The sequence below is a fragment of the Carettochelys insculpta genome, chromosome 11 (assembly GCF_033958435.1).
Source record: "Carettochelys insculpta isolate YL-2023 chromosome 11, ASM3395843v1, whole genome shotgun sequence".
Taxonomy (NCBI): domain Eukaryota; kingdom Metazoa; phylum Chordata; order Testudines; family Carettochelyidae; genus Carettochelys; species Carettochelys insculpta.
The window spans coordinates 7,700,855-7,720,528 of NC_134147.1; the positions used below are offsets into that span (position 1 = coordinate 7,700,855).

The window sequence follows — 19,674 nt, forward strand, 5'->3', positions numbered from 1 at the left end:
GTATGTACTCAGTTGTGTATAGCAGAACCAATACGGATTTTTTTTTTGAGTACTCTTGAGACAGGGAACAGATATTGACCTTTGTATATACAGAAAAAAGAATAGAATTTAGATGAAGTTATTCAATATTTTTGTTTAATTTCTTTATTATTTTGTAATTGAGAAAGAAGAAATTTTGTAATAAAAAAATCAGTTTTGTTTACATATACTTGCCAACATTTGGTTCTTCAGAGATTTATGTGGAAGACGAAGGTCTAGGATATCCATTCCCTAGCAAAGGGGATACATGATACTCATTCAGGATTTCTGAAAATACGGTATACTGAGGTTGAGAATGGACCTCAACCTATAATGCTAGCATGTCCAACATGCGTCCTGCCAGCAGCTCCAGTCCCAAGGGCCTGGCAGGGTCAGGAGAACCCCAGCAGCCCCAGGACTGGAGCCCTGCCAGCAGCTCCATCCCTAGGGATCTGGCTGGGGCTAGGGGAAACCTGGCACCCCTGGGGCTGGGAGCCCCACCAGCAGCTCCAGCCCCAGGCTGGGAGCTGACTGGGGCTGGAATATTTTAAATTTATATTTAAATTAAAAAATTATTATATATGAGCAAATAATTTTACACATCAAATTTTATGAGCTATTAATAAAATTATAAAACAATAAAATCTATATTATTCAATTCTCAATTAAAATCATTGTATTATATTCAAACAAGAAATGAAAATTTATAAAATATACCTAAAACATAATCAATAACAACAACAACAACAACGAGTTTCTGACAGAAGTACATTTAGTTTGGAGGCCCTGAAAGCTATAGGTTTTCATTAGTGCGGCCCGCAGCAGGCTTTAAGTTTGACACGTCCGCTTTAAACAGTGCAAGTAACATGACCACTAGACACATGAATGACTAGAGAACTGTGGAGAATCCCACAGATCTTACTGCATATGAGCAGAAGTTCAGCTTCAATATGGCTCCATGCACCCTCTTATGTGAAACTCTGAGGTACTGAATTACTAAGGAGCTTGTACAATGATTAGCTTCCTTTAAAACAATAATCCAATGCTGGAAATTGCATGGCTATCATGGAAGACAATAAAAAGACTACATAATGTACAACAAGCACTTGTATTTTCAAGACATTTCAGTTGCGTTTTTCATAGTTTAATTATATTTACAATGTAGTGACAGCTCTGTTTTTGAACATGGTACAGTAATTGGCTGAAATTTTTTCTAATGACTGAAAAGAAAAATAATTCTGAAAGCAATGAGTGGGTGTATACAATTGTTTATTGTGCTGAGACCCATTCAGGAAAACGTGACTTTCCCCATACTTTTAAATGTATTTAGTGATATTAAAGACTGTAACAACCAGCTCATGTTTTAATAAGATATATGTTTCTATTACTAAATTGAAATTGACCACCAATTACTTTTACAGAATTAAAAAACTTGGTGACCCTAGAACTGGAAGGCAATAAACTTAGTGAAGCAAATGTCAGTCCTTTAGCTTTCCGTCCTTTGAAAAGCCTGTCTTATTTGCGCCTTGGAAGAAATAAATTTAGAACCATCCCACAAGGTCTTCCCACATCTATTCAGGTAAAAAAACAAAAATCTTTATTTTTCCAGATGTGTTCTCTTTCTTCTTTTGTTTGTACTGCGATATGCACACACGACAATTTTATATCTTATTCAGTTGTTTCAAAACATATTGTCACTGGCTGCAAAGTCATTATTGTCAAAAATGTATTTATACAAACTCCACCACAAATGGTATCCATCTAAATCTCTGGGCACTCTCATATACATTTAAAACTCACAAACAAATAAGACGCAAAGTAAAACTTGACCTGACTAGCATTACTTCTTTCTTTCAGCCTACCAAACAACATTTAAGTTACACAACAATTCAGCCCTTTTGTGGCCTCCCAGCTGGTGATCCTTCCAACTTTTATGAAGCTCTCAGCTACTTCTTTTCTCCTTCTGCAAACTCCATGGATTCCAACTTATAATCAGTACATTTGACTGCTCTCTTTGTTCTCAGCTGCACTGGAAAAACCTCACAATTATAGTACTTTTCTGAATATTCAGTTCATTTTCTCCTCCTTCATTTCTACCCATTTTTCTAACCAACTTTTAATTCTCTCTCCAGATAATTCTGTGCAATTAAAAACTTCCTCAGATAGTCCTTTGTTCCAGCATTCTCCACCCCTGATTTTGACTTTTTTAGGAAAAGCAAAACTGACAAGAGCCAGCAAGACATTTCTTCCTCCCTTTCACCCTCTGCATCTAGTTCCACCCTCTCTTCCATTCATTCAGTCTTTGCCTCCACCATCTCTCTCTTCGTATTCACTAGGCATTTCACAGCCTGCCCTTTAAGCGCTATCTTTTTCCACTTAGAATCTTCCACTTAGAAGATTAGGGTTGGAAGAGGCCTAAGGGAGTCAGCTAGTCCAACTACCCTGCCCAAAGCAATACCAATCCCAACTAAAGCATTCCAGACAGGCTTTATCAACCTTGGCCTGAAAAACCTCTAAGGATGGAGATTCCACCACATCCCTAGGCAACCCATTCTAGTGCTTCATCATCCTCCCAGTGATGCAGTTTTTTTCTTAATATCCAATCTAGACCTCCCACACTGCAACATGAGACCTTTGCTTCCTGTTCTCTCATCTCCTACCAATGAGAACAGCCTGGTTCCAATCTCCTTGGAACCCTGCTTCAAGTAGTTGAAGGCTTCCATCTCTTCTGAAGACTAAATAAACCCAGTTCCCTTAACTTCTTCTCATAAGTCCTGTGCCTCAGCCCCCCCAATAATATTTGATGTCATCTGCTGGCCTCTCCAATTTGTCCACATTCTTTCTGTATCAGGGGTCCCAATACTGGATGCAATAATTCAAATATGGCTTAAGAGAGAATAATCACTTCCTTCTATCTGCTCATAATTCTCCTACTATTGAAGCCCAATACGTCGTTAGCCTTTTTGGCAACGAGGGCATACCATTGACTCATATCCTGCTTCCCATCTCTTGTAATTCCCAGGTCCTTTGCTGCAGAGCTGTTGCTTAGGCCTGTCAGTCCCCAGCCTATAAAAGCATGAGATTTTTCCATCCTAAGTGCAAGACTCTGCACTTGTCTTTGCTAAACATTATCCAATTTCTTTTGGCTCTCTTATTTGTCTAGGTCACTCTGGACCCAATCCCTGCCCTCCAGCACATCTACCTCTTCCCCGCAGCATGGTATCACCTACAAACTTGGTGAAAGTGCAATCCATCCCATCATCCGGATCATTAATTACCACACTTAACAAAATTGACCACAGGACCAACCCCTGGTTAGCTCCACTTGATGCCAGCTAGACATTGAGCCATTAGTCTATCCAACATGCTATGCATCCTATAATTAATTCATACATGTGAATATGTATGTATGAATGAAGTTAAATATCTTTAACTTGCAAGCAAGATAACTGTTGGAGACAGCATCAAAAGCTTTGCTAAAGTCAATGTATGTCACAACCACCATTATCCCCATATCCACAAAGCCAGTTGTCTTATCATACAAAGCAATAAGGTTGGTCGCACATAATTTGTCCTTAGTGAATCCATGTTGACTGTTCCCGCTCATCTTTCTCCCCTCCAAGTGTTTCAAGATGGATTCTTTGAGGACCAGCTCCATGACTTTTCCAGGGACTGAATGGTAAGCATGACTGGTCTATAATTCTCTGGATCCTACACCTTCCCCTCATTAAAAAGAGTACTACATTTGCTTTTTTTCCAATCATCTGGAGCCTGCCCGATCACCATGAATTTGCAAAGATAATGGCCAGTCATGAGCCAACTTTCTTGGCACGCTTGGAAGCATTAGATCTGGTCCCATAGACTTGTGCAGGTCCATCTTTTCTAAATAACCCTTAACCTGTTATTTCATCACTGACAGCTGCTCCCCTACTTTCCATACTGTGCTCTTTCATGAAGGAGTCTGGGATCTGACCTTGTCCATGAAAACCAAAGCAAAAAAAAAATGACTACTTTAGCTTTTTCCGTATCATCTGTCACTAGGTTGCCTTCCTCATTCAGTGAAGGTGGTCAGGGCCTTCCTGGTTATATCCCTGCATACTTGAGCAATGTTTTTATATTCCTCCCTAGTCATCTGTCCAAGTTTCCACTTGTAAGCTTCCTTTTTGTGTTAAAGCTCATGTATAAACTCTTCTTTTCTGTCTTCCTTTGTCCTTTTCTTATGCTTGTATTCTCCCCATCCTGAAGCTTTCCTCAGCATTATTTGTCTTTCTAAACACTGCCTTCTGTGAGCGAAACATATTATTGAAATTTAACACTTAAAATGACTAACGATAAATATAGTTAGAGCTGTGTAAATCTGCAGATAGACACTTTATACCTGTATGTATCCTCATCTGTGAATATCCGCAAACTAAGTTTGCACATTATATGTGGATACTTATTTTCTACGTCTACATGGCCCCAGTCTTTGGCTCCACTGCTGGCAGAGCTATGCTAAGCATGTTTCTGGAAATTAGTCACATGAGATCTCACTGTCGGCAGAGGATGGTGCTGGCAGTAAACATGCTGTGTGAATGTGCCTCTGTCAGCTAAATCCCCTCTGTTGCCAGTCCCTTTTCCCTGAACTATTTCAGGAATAAAGAGCAGGGTTTAGCCTGCAGAGGCATGTCCACATGGCATGTTTACTGCTGACACCACCCTCAGCTGACAGAGAGACCTGTCAACTATGCTAATTAGCCACATGGGAATGCAAATGAGAAGCCATTTGCAATTTCCAGAAGCCCTTAGCATAGCTCTGCCGGCAGCAGGGCTGAAGACTGGGGCCGTGTAGACGTAGCCATTTTGTATGGAGAAGGTCTGAAAATCTATGGACACCCATGGTTCATGTTTGCAGATCACAGATCAGATGTAGACACAAATCCTGTATCCCTGAAAGGCTGTAACTATAGTTTCCAACGTGACTGCAAATCTTCTTTTCTCTACTCTCTCAATCCCACTTTCGCCTCTTAAACCTCCTTACCTTAGTTTCCTCATTACTGGTATCTTACACTTTATCTCATGCAGAGCTGGTCAAATGCCTTCTAAGAACCCAGTAAAGCAGTGGAAGTGTTAGTAATGCTGCTAGAGAATAATGACCTCCTGTGGTCCAGCTAACTGCCTCTTCTGGCACTGCTCAGGTCCCAAAGGTGCCAGATGAGTGAGGCTGGGGGGATACGGCTTCTCCCACATGGGAAAAGCCTGGGGGACACCACTGCTGGGAGGAGGGAAGCCCCTTGGCCCCAGGGAGCCAAGAGCCAGGCGTAGCAGCGCCTGGTCAGTTTCCTGGCTCCCACAAGCAGAAGAGATTTGGGAAACTGACCTGGCGCTAATATGCCTGGCTCGCTGCTCCATGGGGCTGAGGGGCTTCCCCTCCCGCAACCCGCCTCCTTCCTGTCTCCTCCTGAAAGCCCCCGAGAAGCTGTGAAACTGACCAGATGCTGCTGTGCCTGTCTTCTGAAGGCTCAGAGAAAGAGGGAGGCGAGAGGGAAGACTTTCAGCCCCAGAGAGCCGGAAGCCAGGCTAAACAGCACCTGGTCAGTTTCCCAGCTCCTGCAAGCAGTGGGAGCCAGGAGACTGACCAGGCACTGCTACGCCTGGCTCCCAGCTCCCCAAGGCTGAGCAGGAGCCTGGAAAACAAGCTGGCGCTGCTGTGCCTGGCTCCAGGCTCCCAGGGGCTCATAGGAGGAGGGAGGGGTCCCCCTCCCCTCACTTACATGAAATTTTTTTACTGTCTTTCCATGTAACTCATGATTCCAAAAATAAAAATATATTACACTATATTCATTTTTAAAACTTTTTTTCCAAAATCAAGTCACAGAATTTCTACTATTGAGTTTATTATGCAGATGTATTCAGGTAATTATTTTGATTTCTGAAAACAGTGATTTTTATTGTGAGTAGCCAACTGTATTTAAAAAACTATTTTTTAAATAACAAAAGGAGAAAATGTAAATATTGTTTTTCAAATGTACTTGTAGGAACTATATCTGGAAAATAATCAAATTGAAGAAATTTCAGAAATTTGCTTTAACCATACCAGCAATATTAACATCATTGTGTTGAAACACAACCAATTGGAAGAAAGTAGGATAGCACCTTTGGCTTGGATCAATCAAGAGTAAGCACCAATTCAAGATAACTGTTTTGTTACCTAGTTCTATTAGAAAATCCTACTGTGAAAGTAATGTTTGTACTGTGCAACATCATTCCACAGATTTCAAACAAAATTTAAGCTGTTTTGTTTAAAAAAAAGTCCATAAATACAATATCATCATCTTTATGTTCAGAAATTCAATTACCTTTCTATCCAGATGATAAAATATGATATACAATATCACTTTCAAAATAACTGTGTTATCATGGGTCAGTCCCACATACAAACCAAGCTAATACTGAATTAAATTTCAAGACACATGGGCTATGTCTACACTAGCCAAAATGGCCATTTTGAAGTTTACTAATGAAGCACTGAAATACATATTCAGCGCCTCATTAGCATGCGGGCTGCCACGGCACTTCGAAATTGATGCGGCTCGCTGCCACGTGGCTTGTCCAGACGGGGCTCCTTTTCGAAAGGACCCCGGCTACTTCGAAGTCCCCTTATTCCTATGAGCAGATAGGAATAAGGGGACTTCGAAGTAGCCAGGGTCCTTTTGAAAAGGAGACCCGTCTGAACGAGCTGCGTCAATTTCGAAGTGCCGCGGCCGCCCACATGCTAATGAGGCACTGAATATGTAGTTCAGTGCTTCATTAGTAAACTTTGAAATGGCTATTTGCATGGCCATTTCGAAGATTTTGGCTAGTGTAGACACAACCATGGAATGATATAAATTAACTCTTTTAAATCACCAATTTTGATCAATTAACATGTACTCATTTTCAGCTAAATGTACCCATTACATCAGATCAAGTATTTTTATGGGCTCACCAGGAGGATACACTATATCTATATACTTTAGATAGATTACCTTATATTTATTTCAGTTTATTTTAATTAGTCATTGTAGAAAATGGTAAGTATTGTATTTCTGATTTAATAGTTGATTAATTATTTGATTGTGATCTGTGTTGACTTCAGTTTGGCTTGAAGTTAAAATTCAATTAAAATAAAAAACAGTTTTATTTAATTAAGAAAAGAAAAATCCCATCTTAAAAGTGAAGGATACATCAGACAAAAACATTTACCAATACTATTTTTTTAAGCATTTTATACTAACTTGTTTATTGAAAAAAGACATGACCTTCAAGATTTTAGCACTCATCCTCTTACATCTAGTTTTTATTTATCTATTGTAAGAGAACACCAATCTTTCCTGCTTTTTGAACTATTAGGAAGGAACTTGTCATTCAATGGGACTAGTTGTAGAAACGGAAATGAAAGAAATATTCTCTCCACTTGCAGAAATGGCTACTGCTATCAGAAGCTGGTTTAATACTTGAACAAACTTTGGTTCCAGTTGCTCAAGCCAGTGACAATTCCAATATCTGACTTTATTTAAAACTTGGTAGAAAACTCAATTTTTCAATTTTTTAAAATTTAGTTTAAATTATTTTAATAGCTTGTAAGGGAGAGATGGTAGGCCAGGTAACATCTCTTATTGACTCAACATTTGTTGGTGAGACAGACAAGCTTTGGAGCCACATAGAATACATTTTCATACAACATTTAATACCTAACAGTAAAATCAGGTATCAAAATAGGCTGTCAATTTAAAATTCAATTTTCAATAGATTTATTTCTTAAGAATAAGCCTATACTTAACGTGAATAAAAAATCCAACTGAAATTTTAAAAGTCCTCATTTTTTATCCATGCTGAAGGTTAAGAATTATATTTTGTTCAGAGCCAAAATGAATACCAATAAAACATTACAGAGAAATATTGTACATCTCATATCTTCCTAGTCCATTTCCCTGTCAGCTAAATCATCACAGGTGTTTATCCCAATCAATAAAGTCACATAAAAATGATGATTAAAATAGAATGTTTTCCTCTCCTCATCCCTCACAATAAAGTTCTGCCTGAAACACGGCTGCTATTGCTTTCCACCTGTATCCTGTCCTCACCTTCAAAAAGAAACAGAAATCACAAGAAGAACTAGGAGGGCCACATCAACACATGGAAAGTATATCAGTACCTGGGTGATACAGGTTGCACCTCCTGCAGGATCATGGAGATTCCTAGACCAGAGAGCCCAAGGCCAGAAGGCTAATGAGAGGACAGCTAGCAGCTGGGAGCCCGGTGACTGACACAGGGGCCAGTGCCCTGTGCAGGGGGAGCCTGGCAGGGCTTGTGTCCCTGGGCTGGGGACCATGGGGATGGCATTGGCAGCCCAGCAGGCAACCAGAGCAAGGGCCCATGGCAATCCAACAGAGCCAGCCTCTACGGGTCCAAGGGCCTAAAGCCTGACTGGGACTGGAGCCAATGCCTGCAGGGCCGACACCGGCAATCAGCAGCCCAGCTGGGACCAAGGTGGGCATTCAAGGGCCTGGTATCCATTGGCCAAACTGGGATCAGTGACAGTCTATCCAAAGACAGCAAGAACAGGGCTATCGGGGGTGGGGTAATAATAATAATAATATAACATATGGAGATACACAAATCATCATAAAACTGGAAGGGACCTTGGGAGGTCATTGAGTCCAGTTCCCTGCCCTCTTGGCAGAATCAAGCACCAGGCCCATGCTCAAACCACTGAGGTATCTCTCCCCCCCACAATGCAAAGACGAGACAGTAGCAGTGTGGGGCAGCTGGCTGTGGGGTTAGAGGCAGGGGAACAGTCTGGCAAATTTCCTTGTTTGGGACCAGTCAGGTCCTGAGGATGCTGGAGTAGTGAGGTACAACCTGTGTTACTTTTTGATGAAAGGATACCTATTGTCAGGTAGCTAAGTCTGATTCTGCAGCACTTATTCATATGAGCAGTTGAACTGAAGAGAAACTTAAAATCAAATGGGACACTGAACTAAGTGAAGCAAATGGGACTACTCATGTGTAACAGTTTCCAGATGTCCATTTTAGACCAACGAGCAACAGTGATAATAAATGCAAATCATCTGGGTAAGAGCTGTGTGAAAAGAGCTGTTGACAAGAAAAAAAAAAGTGTTTTCTAATATAGCATACTAGTCTCTTGCAAATCTTACATGCGCTATATTTTTCTGATTTTTTTTCAGAAAAAATTATGCCATAAATGCCATTATGTCACAAAAGGAATTTCCTTCTTTGAAAAGAAACCTATCTCCCCCAAAAAATATCTTCTCATACTTAATCACCTGAACTTCTTGCCACCAACTGATAGTTATTTCATATGGAGTCCATTTGGTATACTGTATCATTAATATGTCTATTTTTGTTTCCTTTAATGCAGGAATTTGGAATCTATTGATCTTTCTTATAATAAGTTATATCACGTTCCCTCCTATCTGCCAAAATCTTTACTGCACCTTGTACTTATAGGAAACCAAATTGAGAGAATACCAGGATATGTGTTTGGTCATATGAAGCCAGGCCTAGAATATCTCTACCTTTCTTTTAACAAACTTAACAACGATGGAATAGATCCACTGTCATTCTATGGAGCTTATCGGACTTTGCGAGAATTATTTTTGGATCACAATGAATTAAAGTTTGTACCATTTGGAATCACAGATATGAAGGCATTAACCTTTCTGAGACTGAACAACAACAAAATACGGTATTTACCAATTCTGCTTCCTTAACTGAAAAAATAAAAAGGGATTTAATAAATAGTGCACTATATCTTAAAATATTAGCTTCCTTACTCTACATTTTCTGTGAACCATGCATCTTAAATATTGTTAGAAGGGACTGAATCCTGAATTCTCTATGGCAATATTTTCCAAAACAACATACAAAAAAGAAGTATGGTTTAAATCTCCCAATACTGTACTTAAAAAGTGGACAACTTTGAGGTACCAGTACTCTCAAAGTACTCTGTTAAAGATTTGGAGTCAAATGCCCAGATACAGCTGTGCTCTGCTTGCTAAAGAAAAGGAAAAGAGGGGAAAAAGTGGCTTTCAATCACCTTTTTATTTTCCTAACCTTAGGGCTGACTAAAGGCCAAATTAGCTGTGAACATAACTTGTAGCAGTCTAAGGACTGGTCTAAATGTATGCTGTCTAGAGCAGGTTTATGCAATCAAGGATCACCAGAGCGCAGCACTTTCCAGAAACATCTGCTCCTCCCCAGCAGCACCCCTATGCAGCAGGAAAGCTGATGATCTCAAACTGCAACACCAATTTTCTGTCACCTTTGCCAGGGAAGTCCTCAGGTGCTCCCTTTTTTAGCTGCCTTGCAGCGCTGAGCTGTGCAAAGCAGCTTCATGATGGGTCAAGGATATTGCCCCATGTTGTCAAGACAAGCGTTTATCGAATGCATTCCAAGAACTTCCTAATAAAATGTAAGTACTATTAAGAGGTAGCAATACAAAAAGAAACATTCACATTGTGTTACAAACTATCGTGATGTAAACTCATGTTTGAAAAATACCAGTTACTAATCAGCATGTATCTATCAAATCAGTAAGTGAAAGACTATCACTACAATACAGAACTAAAAATAAAAATTAATAGCTACCTATAGAATTTATAACTATTGTAATTGCTGATCAAGTCCAAAGCTTTTTAAGAAAACTTAGTCAACATCTCTAAAATGAACATCTTGTACAGAAAGAACTTAACTAGCACACTTTACTAAGCCAAAACTTGTCTGTGATTTCACAGGACAGTCCCTACAGAACGCATCTGCCAATCTACTGTCAAGGATGACAATGTTGATGATGACAGTGATGAGGAGGAGGAGGAGGGGGAAGTTGAAGATTCACGTTTAGAACATCTTCATCTTGAAAACAATTATATCAATACACGTGACCTGTCACCATATGCATTTTCATGCATAAGATCCTATTCCAGTGTAGTTCTTAAACCACAGAAGATCAAATAACAAACACCATACATTTTCATTGCAAAACACATTTTCTTACCTGCAGTGATTTACTTTATTCTCCAATATATGGATCAGCTGATTACCTAGTTAAAAGCTCTCACAGCACCATTACACTGATCATTATACATTACTATTTTTCTTGTGGTGACAAATGATATATTGGTATACCACCTAAAGACTGCTTGATTTAGTTTATTCTGTTTTACACATACATGCATGCGCACTCACACACAAATATGTAATTTATTAAATTTTAGAGAAGGGGTCAGCAGCCTTTCCAAGGCAGAGTGCCAAAATTTGACCCTTTGACCTCAATTTATGGTCAGAGTCCTGGTGATACTTTTTAAAGTCACTAATACTCCTTCATTAATAAATAAATAAAGATTCAGAGCTTTACAATTTAGGTGGTAGTTGGCAGCATTAGCTGGTCTTTTGATAATCCACTGGCAGCATGTTAATCTATGGCAAGATGAGTTCCCCCTGCACATGCCACTCGTGGTATGCATTCTGGGGGTTCCTGACCACAGATTTAGAGGGATACTCATATTATTGTTTTTACTGAAACAGACTGGGTCCTGTGATACCTTAATGTCTAATAAATGTACCTGGGCATAAAGCTTATGCCCAGACAAATTTGTTAGTCTTTAAGGTGCCACAGGACTCATTGTGTTCGCAATTTAATTAGAGACTTTTATTCAATTTCTTTTAATAGCATATCAAGTTTGAAAAAGAGATGACTAAAGGGTGGTATGACGGCGGTGTATAAAATCATGACAGGAATGGAGAAAATAAATAAGAACTAGGAAGTTACCAAATGATATTAATAGGCAGCAGCTTTAAAAACAAATGAAAGGTAGTACTTCTTCCCAAAAAACACAGTCAATATGTAGAACATCTTGCTAAAAGATATTGAGAAAAGCGAGCTATTAACAGGCTCAAAAATGAACTAGGTAAGTTCATGGAAGATAGGTCCATCATTGGCTATTTGCCAGGATAAGCAGGGACGGTGTCCCTAGCCTCTGTTGGCCAGAAGCTGGGAATGGGCAACAGGGGATGAATCACTTGAACTGTTCTGTCCCTTCTCTCTGAAGCACCTGGCATGGCTAATGTATGAAGACAGGATGCTGAATGAACATATAGATATTATTTTTTCACTTTTACTATGCAATTTCCCTATGTAGGTTAATGCACACAAATACAGGATTCACACATAAACAAATAGTCAAAGACTTTTGTTTTTAAACTTAGTATCAATAGCAGACAGAGAATGTACCTGGTGTCAGGTGGGTCCTTGTAGGAGCGCAAAGTAGAGAGATGCAAGAGTTTGGGCAGGATTGGGAGGAGTGGGATGGGGCAGGTGGTTTAAGGCAGTATATGCTGGGTGCAGGAGTCAGAGAAGTGTGTGAGAGCAATAAAAGTCAGGACAAGGGATTGGGTACGGAGGGGCTCAAGACAGGAAGTGAGGGTGTAGGACTCAGTGCAGGAGGCTGAGTATATGAGGGGCTCAGAGCAGGGTGTGGGGCATACAGGAGTCAGGGCAGAGGGTTTAGAGGTGTGTGTGGGCTATCTCAGAGCCAGCTGGGGCTATGCTCCCCATAGCCAGCAGGGGCTGTGCCAATGGCTGGCAACAGTTCTGCAGCTCTCTGCAACTGTCAGGGTGGCACGTTTGCTGCCCACCTATGGTCATTATGGAGTATAACTGTTGCTGCTATCAGAGCCTACCCTTTCCATTTGATGAAAAACAACCACATTCCACACACATCCCATTGTCTTGGCACAACCAAACCCTGACCTTGCTTTAAGTTAGGATAAGAGGAAGCTGCATACCAAAGTTGATGGTTTTACTCTGACCATTTAGGAGGAGTTCTTGAATAGACTCATAGATAGACAGATAGTTGCATAAACTCTCACAAATATACAGAATTCACAATGCACATAGACCAGGTGGATTACTCTGTTTTCTGTAAAATGAACCAGCTATTAGTATATACAGGATAGAATCCCATTAACTGACTTTTAATTTTTCTCTTATAACATAAGATGACTTTTCATGAGGTACCTTTATATTTTGCCTGAATGCAAACCTACTTATGTATAATGCATTGCTTGTAAAAATTTGGCATAATGTGTGACATTTTTGGAATAACTTTTTTGTTGTTGTTGTTGTTGTTTTGCTTGGTTAAGTATGGTCATACAGGTATGACACACATTGGGTGCATCTACACTAGGAACTACTTCGAAGTAGCCATCAGAGAGCCTAAACAGATTTTCCCTTACTTCAGAGTTAACTTCAAAGTAGGGAGCCCATCTTCAAAGTCTTATTCCTCTCCTGGGAATGGGGCAGTGCCTTACTTCGAAGTTTAATTTCGCAGTAGGGTGTGTGTAGACGCTCAGCTTCGAAGTAAGCAACTTCGAAGTTATTTTTGTTGTGCAGACACAGCCATTAACTTTTTATATAATGCTCTACTTTTCACAGCTTTGTTTAACGATTAAAATACTTTGCATTTCTACGCACTGAATCCTTTATGATTCACAATAGTATAATACTAAAAGAGAAAACGAAACAAGTTAATTCAACAGTTGCCTCTATGTTGCAGTAGACAACATACACAAGATTCTGAAGTCACATGTGTACACCTAGGTTTTTCATTTACTACATTTTTGTCCACAGAACACTGTGTAAATGACAAACTGCATACACAGAGATTTTGTTTTTAATTTAAATATTTTGGGGAGGATTACTATAAGACAGTGTTAAGATCTAGACTTAAGAGAAAGTATGTTAAACTTTTAAACCAAAACACCACTATTCAAGATTTAAACAGGGTTAAAAAAAATTGAAAAAAACAATACTGAAGTTGTTTTCAGCACTGTTGAGAAATTCTTTAACCCTAAAAACCATATTCAGCATACAACTGTACCCAAAGGAGAAGTTCCAGAAAAACAAGCCTCTGTCACATAGCTTTCTGTATTGTTAAAATAACTGTACCATAAGACTGCATGGAAAAATCACATTTAATAAATTGGGGCCAGAAACAAGAATTTTACATATGTGAACTACTATAAATTATTAAAAGGTTTTTGAAATATTTGATCTGTTTAGATGGAAAAAGGGGTTGTGTGTGCGGGGGGGGGGTTCTTCCTCCTTTTATGTGGCCCCTGACTGATTTTTCCATGGGCCACTGGCCCCTTACCCAAAAAATGTTCCCCAACCTGTTTTAAACTGGACAGGATAAAAGATCTATCAGCTTAATTATTTCAGACCCTGCATGTTTCAGAAGCCATTTCACCAGAAGACGCTTTACTGCTAACAAAGCTATCCACCCTGGTGCTTGTTTAGAGGGTTGATAATTCACAGCCCTCAGTGACAATCAATACCAACATTAGATTTGAAGTGTACATAGCCCCCCTGAAGGAGGAAGACTTGGAAGGGAAAAATCCAGTCAGTCTATTACCTCATGAATTTACCCCATACAGTGATAAAACTATCAGAACCATCACAGAGCTGCCTTTTTTCTAATGCTTTTTAATGTATCATTCAAATCATGTGCAACTGTCTAACAATTTTGTGAACCAGAAACAAATGTTACTGTTAACTCTCTAATTTCAAGACTTTTCTTATTCTTAAATAACTTTTAAAACAACAAAACGTACAGACTAACATGGCTACCTCTCTGTTACTTTTAAAACAGCAGTATCTCCAACTTGATTCCAAACTAACAGTTCTTCATTACCAGTCTTAATCATCTCAATGTATACTCTCCAGATTTAAATTATACAGGAGTCTTGGCAGAGGAAAAATTTATTTGAGCGTTCTAATGTTCTACCAGTTTTAAATTTCACTGTTACTGCTAAACTGTGCTTTTATTTCCATGTTCAGTGACTCAAATGTACAACACAAAATGTTAAAACAAAATTTCCATTAACAGCTCTCACAGGAAATTACCACAAGTTCAGCAGAAAAAGGAATGCAGGTAGGCAATAAACACTGACTGAAAGCAGTGTGGCAACTTGTCTGTAAAATGTCAAAGAAAAGGCCTGGAAAGCCCCTGTTGACACAATGAAGATATTTATATAAAGTTAATTAACGGAAAAAAGTTCTGTGTGATGAACTGGGAAATGTGTGGAGTTTTGTTTTTTCTTAAAAAATAAATATCATATACCCTCAGGTTATCTGATTGATACAATCTCACCTGACTCCCAGAGGTAAATTTGTTAAGGGAGAAATCAACAGAAAACAAAACAGTAGCAAAAAGAAGTCTCCTTGAGGAGATTTATCTTCAATGAGAAGAAACTATCTGGATGGGGACAGAAGTGATCCCAAAAACTCATACTCCAGAAAAGAGAGAGAAACTGACAGGTTGGCAAGTCAGAGACAAAGCAACACATACACTGTGAGAAGGACAGGCTGGAGTTACCTAGGCTTAGGCCAACTTGCAGAGGTGTAATACATGGTTTTACACTTTACTTCAAATGATTTCTACTTTTAAAGTAGTGAAAAATATGACTTTTTTGATGATAGTTTGTTTCTCTATCAGTGTAAACATATGCTGTCATAGGAACACAGAAAAAAAAAGCAGCAGTAGGGGGGTGGGGTTTGCAAGTGCCCAGTACTATTTGGTCTGAAGACGTAGTCATGATTGGTACCCAGAGAGCTGCAACACGGGTGGTGGTCCAAGAATGGGCAAATTGCGGAATTCTTCAGAAGTGGTAAACACCTGAGGTCTCACATCTGTGTTGGACAGAACCCAGGAAGGGACAGCTGTGTAGCTAAATCAGTAAGCATAACAAATTGTATCTATATGAAACATATTTTACATGATTTAATAGAAAATTTCCTCTTAAACAGAACCATTTACTTAATGAAATTTACTGTCATTTTGGAAGATACTTTTAAGTATCTTGCCATGCTACAAATATTCTGGATGTGAAAGCAGTTTGAGATTATGGCTCCCAAGTGTACTTCAATAGACCTAACAGAGTTTTGAATTCTTTAGGAATAGAAAAATAGTCTAGAATAGCTAAAATCCAAAACTGATATTGTTCAGCCCCAACTTCTTCCATTTGGTTGCTTAAGTCATTCTGGGAAAACGTATTTTACTTGGGAGCATCATATTTGGGACATCAACGGAACATATTCTCTCCATCTCTGTCAATCAATCAGTAATTAAGCAGGAAGAAGTAGGGTGGACGGAGGATGTTCCAATTGTCATAACGGGAATCACATCCTCCCTGATCTTTCTTACAAAAGTCAGAATATGAAGGACAGAAAGGCAAGCTTACATCATTTATAATGAATAAGAAATACATCTGACAAGGATGCTGATTTTATGTCTTCCCTGGAGCAGAATTTGAGGTATTTCTTTTTCTTCTGCACTGCAAAAAGGTAAGTCAGTGGTTTGAATAGGAGATTCCTTTATTTCTCACTATAGGCTGCACCCCTCGTCCGATGACATCCTTGATCCGGAGGTGGGCTAGGGGGCCACAGACAGGGGACTCCCCCGGTCCAGCAAATCCCCTCATTCAGAATCAGGTCCCACAGGTGCCAAACATGGGAGGTCCAACTTGTAGTAATCAATTAAGAATTGTATGCTTAGACTATCTGCTGGGGAAATTCTGCAATCCTAGGAGATAAGGTGCCATGGGAGAATTTGTTTGTCCAGTAAAACAACTCCAGAACCACATTGGCTTCCTGACACAGAGGGGAATGACTGGGATGATTAACAAAACAAATCAGCAGTCATATAGCACTTTAAGGAACCAACAAAATAATTTATTAGGTGACAGCTTTCATGGGACAAACCCACTTCTTCAGATCAATAGCATTTCCACTATGTACTGACAGTTATACACCACAGAGGTCCAAAAAATAGAATAAAAACTGACAAATCAGATACAGAGAACTGAAGGAGGGGGAGTGATGGGGAGAGATAATAATAGTCTTGCCTGAGATCATTACAAATACCAAACAAAGGGAAACAGGCCTTGTAATGTGTGAGCTAACTGTTATCTGTATTGAGACCAAGTGTTAATGAATCAAATTTGAGCATGTACTGCAATTCACACATCTCCCTTCATAATCTGCTATTAAAGTCTCTTTGTTGTAGGACGCATGTTCTCAGGTCTTTAACAGAATGGCCCACTCCACTGAAATGCTCACTGACAGATTTGTGTGTATTAAGATTCCTAATGTCCAACTCAATAAAACATGCTTTCCGGTAATTTTCATGGCTCTTCTCTGAGCTCTCTCTCTTTATCTACATCCTTAAGTTGTAGAAACCAGAACTGGACATAATATTCCAACAATCATCACATCAGTGTCAAGCACAAAGGTAATTTAACCTCCCTACTCCTACATTCATGAATTGCATTATCTTTTTGGCCACATTACATTGAGTTCGGGTGCAACTGGTTATCTGCTAGGTAAGCCTACACGAAAAATTAGAAAACTAATTTAACAGAAATTAATAGGAACAGTCACTAGGGTGAAATACTTGCAGGTTGCATGGAAACAATTTAAAAATACTATAATAAAAGCTCAGACTAAGTGTATGCCCTCCAAAAAGAAAAAAAGTAAGATGCCACCCCCGCCCCGCCACAAAACCCACTGGGGCCATAAAACAGAATAGAAAAGGTGGTCATTGGCAAAAAACCCCCCACAACCTTCAAATACTAAAGGATGACAAATGTTACTGAAGAAAATCAAAAGGACAAACTCTGAAAAAGTTGTGTAAAAATATAACTAGGATGGCCAAAAACAATTTAAAGAGCAATTAGTGAAAGACACAAAACATAAGAAGCAATTTTTTAAAATTTCATCAAAAGCAGGAAGCCTGCCAAGCAATCAGTGGACCCACCACCAGTTGATCAATGTGCTAAATAACCATTCAAGGAAGAGAAGGCCACTGCAGAGAGGTTAAATTAATTATTTGTATTAGTCCTTACTGCACAGAATGAGGGTGAACTCTTGTTATGTGATATGCCAGAGGAATTGTCCCAGAATGAGCTGTCAATAGAGGAATAACGGCACAAATTAATAAATTAACATTAACTAGTCACCAAGCTGAGGTAGTATTCAACCAAGAATTCAAGGAATACAAATATGAAATTGCAGAAATACCAACTGTGGTCTGTAACATATTGCTTAAATTAATCTCTGTACAAAATGTGTAGAGGATATCTCACACAATGCCAATTAGTTCAAAGAGGTTTCAAACAACATCCTGGCAATTACAGTCCAGTAAGTCTAATTTCAACACCAGGCAAATTGTCTGAAATGATAGTAAAGAACAGAATTATCAGACACCTCAATGAACAGGGTAAGTGCAGAAAAAGTCAACACAAATTTTGGGAGGAGAAATCATACCTCACTGAACTATGAGAAATGCTATCCACAAATATCAGTGGGTGAGGGATCTTCATGGGGCTAGTTGTGAAAGGGGGAGAGTCTCAGCAGCAAGGAATTAAGACACTCACAAAGGGACGATGGATAGCTTCTTCCCTTGAAATTCTCTGGCATCTACTGGCCAGTTAAGAGAGAAGGTTGCTGATTACAAGTCTCCAGTTCCCAAAGATTTAGCCCAGCATAAGAGCCGTGTAAAGCCTCTTTTGGCTTCATTCCGGCAGAGAAAGAGTTATTCACCAGCTCTCAACACAAAGTGGGGTCTCGTCAGAGAAAATTTACTTTGCAGATGGCGGTGAATCACAAGGCTGCATTCCTCCCTGATTGTGTCCTAAACCATCATAGCGGAGGTCCATGGGTGAATTTAGGTTCTGAGTTCGAAGACAGTGAGGGTCACTCACTCAAGAGACCGGCAGGCATCCTCATAATGTGCTGGTATATTCACCAGTGGCCAGCAGATACTGAGGAAACTGTGAACATTGGTGCTCAGGGGCAAGCATGATGCTCCAAATTGTTTCTCCCACACAAGCCCCAATGGGATAAGAGGTGACTTGGAAAACAATCAGTGACATTGGTGGCTCACAGGTTAGGCAGCCTCCCAACAAAAGTGGACCCTTCTCAGAAGAGCGGATGCCACTCACAAGTTTGCGGTCTGACTCATCTCTCATAAAGAAAAATGGAGCAATTAAGAAGCTCTGCCTTTCACCAAGTGGCATCATTCCTAACAAAAAACAGTCAGGAGACAGGAAATGATTCTCCATGAGTTTAAGTGGAACCCTGTGGGAATTATCTGTCTAAAGGAATCAAAGAAAAAATTAGAAAGGGGAATTTGTGGATTTATTTACCTAGCTGTTCAGGGAAAAACAGTGGATGTGGCAAACAGCGTTTTAAAAGAACAAACCCTGAGACATAATGTGACAAATACAGTAGACCCTTAATTCATGTGATGCTCCTGTTCCCACGAACCCCAGCATAACCCAAATTTCACGTAAGTCGGCGGGGCAGCTTTTTCCCCAGTGGACTCATCTTCTGCAGCTGGGGAAGCAGTAGTAGCACGTGGAGCTCCTTTTGCAACCTAAGTCCTATGGTGGGGAGGCAGTTGTGGAGTGTTAAGCCTGGAAGCGGGTTAGGGCTGCAGGGGTGGAGTTGAGCCAGAGCCGCACGTGGCAGGGGTGGTAAGCCAGAGCTGCATGTGAAGGGGGGGTGAGCTGGAGCCCTGCTCAGTTGATGAGCTGGGATGCAGGGGGTTTGAA

General features: G+C 39.8%; 2 protein-coding genes across 2 annotated transcripts in view; one reads left to right on the forward strand and one right to left on the reverse strand.

Moving 5' to 3' along the window:
* Positions 1-12,443, forward strand: part of ECM2 (extracellular matrix protein 2) — a 37,330-nt gene extending 24,887 nt beyond the window's left edge. The window contains exons 7-10 of the mRNA XM_075005808.1: positions 1,440-1,597; positions 6,036-6,175; positions 9,422-9,748; positions 10,797-12,443. Coding sequence (XP_074861909.1) covers positions 1,440-1,597; positions 6,036-6,175; positions 9,422-9,748; positions 10,797-11,016 — 845 coding nt within the window. The 3' untranslated portion in view covers positions 11,017-12,443. The remainder of the gene's footprint in view (positions 1-1,439; positions 1,598-6,035; positions 6,176-9,421; positions 9,749-10,796) is intronic.
* CENPP (centromere protein P) overlaps positions 1-19,674 on the reverse strand; it is a 308,478-nt gene that overhangs the window by 95,770 nt on the left and 193,034 nt on the right. The window lies entirely within an intron of this gene.